General features: G+C 51.7%; 1 protein-coding gene across 1 annotated transcript; it reads left to right on the top strand.

Moving 5' to 3' along the window:
* The first annotated feature begins 298 nt into the window (after window positions 1-298).
* Window positions 299-4,470, top strand: LOC142559442 (nucleoredoxin-like protein 2). Its single transcript, XM_075671033.1, has 3 exons — window positions 299-543; window positions 1,414-1,514; window positions 4,181-4,470. The coding sequence occupies exons 1-3, from the start codon at window positions 355-357 to the stop codon at window positions 4,323-4,325; spliced, it is 435 nt and encodes a 144-aa protein (XP_075527148.1). The 5' UTR covers window positions 299-354; the 3' UTR covers window positions 4,326-4,470.
* The last annotated feature ends 692 nt before the right edge of the window (window positions 4,471-5,162 follow it).

Below are 5,162 nucleotides of genomic sequence, written 5' to 3'. Positions count from 1 at the left end.
TCGCAACGCTGGGTGCCTCGCACACGACGGAACACGGTGCGCGCTCTGCCCGCTTTCGTCTCCTTCGTGCGGGCAAGATTGAGCCGCGATCGTCGCCTCCCCTCGCACGCCTTCACTCGCACATACAGCGTAGGGCGCGCGACGACGGTGTTGTCGCCCTTAGACTTCATACGGAACCTCACGGCGACGGCGACGGTGGAAATGCGCTTTGAGTGTCCATATATCACAATAAGATGTTGCGCCGAAACCAGTCTTAATGCTTCCTTTCGCCTTCCTTTTTTACCTCCTCCTCCAGGGCAGCTCTCTCGATTCCGTGGCCCTCCTCCGTTGCATACTGGATCTGTGCCGCTGGAGATGGATCTGTTCCGGGGCAAGACACTGCTCAAGAAAGACGGTACGTCCATCTCGGCTGACGCCTCGCTGCGGAACAAGAAGCTCATCTGCATCTACTTTGCGGCTCAGTGGTGCCCGCCGTGCCGCGCCTTCGCGCCGCTTCTGGCCGAGGCCTACCGGGCGGCCAAGGACGAGGGACTTCCCATTGAGGTAGGACACCTCTAGTCGTTTGCGAAGGTCTCTGAAGGCCTGCGCAATGTTCTCGCCGAGTGTACGGTGTTACGGAGCACTTCAGTTCTGGACAAGTTGGTGTGGCATAGCTTAAACAGCACGAGGAGACGAAGGCGGTACACAGGACCAGCGCTGTTCTCTGACTGTAAATCTCTCTGCATCATTTCGCGCTCTTTAACTTGCGACTACGGAGCTAAAGAAAGAGAAGCAAGTTTCCTCCAAAAAGCAGGCAAATAACAGCGGTAACCTCCCTATTTCCTTCCGTTCTTGTCCTCAATTTCATTTTTCTCGTCGACGGTGTTTTACACACAGCCGGCCGCACGAGACGATGCCGGTCGTCAGGATTAATGATTAAATTCACGTCTTTTGATGCAAAAGAAGTCTTCATACCAAGCCGGCGATGACATAAACGCGAGAAAAGACGACCGCCTGTAAAGGAAGAATGAAAAAGAATTAATGAAACTTGTATTTGGAGAAGGCATGGCTCTATGTGCGGAACAGGGTATGGGGGTTGTTGAGCGGGGTTATTGGGGTATTGGTCGCATATGAATTTTTGAAAAAGTGGTGCAATACGTAAAGTCGAAGCAGAAATGGCGGCTTCACAGAATAAATAGCGGCCTATATTATCGTGCTGTGGTCTGTACAGCTCTTTGTCCCGTGCTGAGGTTTGTTTACTAGATAAGCTAGCTGACATGACATGCGTTTTATCTTCTCTGACTAGACTTTGGTACTAGACAGCTAAGGTTAGTTGTAGCGTGCTCACGTATCAAGCGGTACTCGCGAAACAGGGTTAATAACGTGATATATGACATGAAATAAAATGTCGATGCACTGCATCTATATGCGCAGGTAGTGTTCGTGTCGTCGGACCGAAGTCTTAAGGACATGACCACCTCCTTGAAGGACCACGAGGACTGGCCTTCGCTTCCTTACGGTGACGCACTGCAAGCGTGAGTATATGTATCCAGGCGCGTTTGATTTGTGCCGAGTGATATCTTTATAGGACCACCTTCGATCACGCTTGTCACCATGTGCTGCAAACCGCCCACGTTTGCCAGAATACCGGACACGCTAAACCTCTACGATGTCACGAATCACGGCGCAATTTATCACACTGCTCCTCTCTCTGCGTGCTGAGCACGAGGTCGCGGGATCGAATCCCGGCCACGGCGGCCGCATTTCGATGGGGGCGAAATGCGAAAACACCCGTGTGCTTAGATTTAGGCGCACGTTAAAGAACCCCAGGTGGTCAAAATTTCCGGAGTCCTCCACTACGGCGTGCCTCATAATCAGAAAGTGGTTTTGGCACGTAAAACCCCAAATATTATTATTATTATTATTATCCTCTCTCTGCGAAAGCGATCACACTGGGCCGTGGTGGCTGACAAACATGGCACGGTACCCCACTGACGGGTAAAACCTAGCGTACCAGTATTGGTGCACCGAACGTGGATGCGGCGGATCAAGCAATGTCTGAGTGCCCAAGGTCTTCCAGGAGTCCGAAGATTCTAAACATGGCTGGCTTCCCGAACATGCAACTGGCGAACATACGGCAGATTAGGCAGTGAAGCTTCCGAGTTTCCAAGACTTTCCAGGAGCCCGAAGTTCCTAAACCCGGCCGGCTTCCCAAACGCACTCTTGGTCTCCCTTTCCGACCTTGTTCTGAAGATTGCACGTAGAAATAACCGGTAGGCCCAGCCGCATACTAACTTCGATACCAGCCACCTACAAGGTGCGCAGGTAACGAGAGGGAAAGTGTGTAAACCGTCTTCGCCGAACCAAGTTGGACCTTTCTCTGCACGCATTCCATTTGGAGACCAGCGGCTACTCAGAGTGATGTGGCCAAGGTACGACGTCAGCCCACATCCGCGACAAAACGCTCCGTCGATGTCACTAACCCCGTGGCCGCTTAGAAATAGCTCTTGAGCTCCCTCAACCACCTCGTAGGAACATTGAGCACTGCCCACCAAGCGCTCCACCAGACCTCTCGCGATCGTGTACATACTGTGTCGCTGAGAGACGTAACTGCGCCTCGAGCCGATGTCGTTGCCAATGTGTCGATGACGTTCTACGCGCCAGCGGTGCCCTTTTTCCAACAGCGGTGCCGGGAGCCGCAACAGCTTGTTCGAGAAGGCCGCCGCGGGTCCCGATGACGGGGGCGGAGGAGGCCTAAGCGGAAGGAGAGCGCTCATCGTCGCCAGCCAGAAAGGCAGCTCGCACTGTGCAGATCGTCCTGAAGACAGGGCCAGAAACTAATAGCTGCTGCTGGCCCTGCCTGCCCGAAGCTCCTGCTTCGTCCCGGAACGCAGCCCCGTGGAGGGCTTCACAGTCCGGTTCCTGCAGTGCGGGGGACAGGCCCCGCAGGCCTGGCCAGCAGGCCTGGCCAGCAAGGTCCAGCCACGCACGCGCTGCGCCACTCCCCGCGCGTTCTCCCTCCTTCGCTTCCACCACTAGAGCTGCGATGTCGCAGGTCACGGCTGCAGCTCTTACAACATTTATCAATTGTAATGTTTAACGTCCCGGAACTTATACGCAGTGGGTTATGATACGCTGTAGTGGAGGGCTTCGGATTATTCTGAATGCCTGGCCCTCTTCAAAATGCACCCAAAGAAACGTACGCGAACGCATTTTTTTTACGCGCCCGCTATAGGAATGCGGCGCCGGAAATGCAAGCCGGCACCTCGTGCGCACCAGCGCAACACTGGGCCACTGCGGCAGGTCAATCAGTATAGGAGACGTTCCTTGTTCTGCGGACAAGATAAGCCATAAATGGCGTAAACGTATAGGCGAATATAACCACAATTTCTAGCAACCTAAACTGGAGTGAACTTGTAAAGCGTATCTGTGGTTTGGCGCAAAAGAAGAAACTCGGCTTCCTAAAACGAAAACTTAAGAATGCTAACCCTGATGTTAAAGCATATAAAACTATCATCCGTCCGTCTCTGGAATATGCAGCCATAATCTGGGACCCCTATCAACAGTACTTCACTGATAAATTGGAACGGGTTCGAAGAATTGTAGTCAGATTTATTTTTTCCGTCTACCAACGACACCAATCGGTAACAGCTCTGCTCGCTTTTGCGCAACTCCCTGAAGTCAGCACTAGAAGACAGATAGCCCGATAAAAGCTTTTGTATGAACTATATAACAGCAAATTAAGTCTCGATCCTGGATTATACCAGCAACCTCTTGGAAGATTATCGTCTCGTATTAAATACCCGTATGCAGTTGTGGCCTACACGCCAAGAGTTGATGTTTCTAAATGTTCATTTCTCCGCAAAATAATAATAGATTGGAATAACCTTTACCCGCAATTATTCTTTGACACTACATTAACAGAGAATATTGTGCATAAATTGGAAACTTGCGTTAAATAAGAAATACATGCCATTTTAATGGTAACTCTCTATATATTATTGTTATTCCAGCCTTGCATGACGTGCATGTTTAAACTGCTTCTCTGAACTTGTGTTTGTTCCCACCTTCTAACAGCCCGGAATGGCTTACAGTATTGTAAATAAATAAATAAATAAATAAATAAATAAATATAAATGCATTGCAGTAGAAACTTCTTAATGCTAAAACAACTAACCTGTTAATTTACGCTCTTTGGCAGCGCTCTCAGGGCCCGCTACAAGGTCGCCGGCATACCTACGCTGGTGGTCGTCAAGCCGGACGGAGCGCTGGTGTGCGCCAATGGCAGGCCCGACATCCAGACCAAGCGCTCGCAGGCATTCAAGGACTGGTTGAGTTACATATGAAGCTGGAAAGCATGCAAACAAAAGCGTCGTGTCAAAGAAGTCCTCGGCCACATGTTTTGATAGCGGGACTAAATAACTAATGGCGTACTCTGCGGTGCTCAGCAACGAGAACTGCCGCTTACATTAAAATTGCGTCGTAACCCGTTTCACGGTGACTGTGGACTGTAATGCGTTAGCATTGCATCGATATAGCGACACAATGTATTGCCACAGTCAAAACAAGTTATGCAGGAGGCGTGTACTGATTCCTCTTGCCTGCTTTCCTGAGAACCTAAGAATACTCGGCGCCACCTAGCGCCATCTAGCTCCACCGCCGCGAAGCCTGCGCATGGGCTTCGAAATGCATGGCGCGCCGGCGCATGCGAACGCGGAAAAACTCGTCATGTGTCAACTGGGCTCCTCTCGCGCGCTTCTTTCCGGACACGCTGCGTCATCTAGCGGAACTGCCGAGAAGCCCGCCCGTGGCGCGCCGGTGCCTGTGAACGCTGAGACTGGTTGCCCCGCTTGCCGCACACTCAGTGACACATATTCGGTGACCCAGGTAGGCAAAAAGGTTCATTGAACAGTAGCATATACGCAGTGTGTTAATGGCGCAGCCTGCTAATGCGTCGGGTTGCTGTCTTTGAGAAAGCCTTGTGACGTGGGTTACAGGTGGGTGGCACATATTTTGGAGGCCACGCGCTGGCTTCGCGGCGACGCCGCCAGGTGGCGCCAAGTGCTCTTAGGGAAGCGCAAGATAAAGGCACATTCACACCGAAAGCGGCGCGTCTAAGCGGCCAAGCGGATTTTCAACGCGGTGAGGCGGTGAGCGCGTACGCCTGTTCAGACCGGACAAGC

Source organism: Dermacentor variabilis, chromosome 10 (genome assembly GCF_050947875.1).
Source record: "Dermacentor variabilis isolate Ectoservices chromosome 10, ASM5094787v1, whole genome shotgun sequence".
Taxonomy (NCBI): Eukaryota; Metazoa; Arthropoda; class Arachnida; order Ixodida; family Ixodidae; genus Dermacentor; species Dermacentor variabilis.
Note: the sequence above shows the minus strand (reverse complement) of the source record. Positions and strands in the feature narration are given on the sequence as shown.

What these genes read in the sequence shown, in the direction of transcription:
- LOC142559442 (XM_075671033.1), top strand. Translation starts at nt 355, where the DNA reads ATGGATCTGTTCCGGGGCAAGACACTGCTCAAGAAAGACGGTACGTCC. An exon ending in ACGAGGGACTTCCCATTGAG is followed by an intron (nt 544 to 1,413) that starts GTAGGACACCTC and finishes CTATATGCGCAG; the next exon opens with GTAGTGTTCGTGTCGTCGGA. An exon ending in TACGGTGACGCACTGCAAGC is followed by an intron (nt 1,515 to 4,180) that starts GTGAGTATATGT and finishes GCTCTTTGGCAG; the next exon opens with CGCTCTCAGGGCCCGCTACA.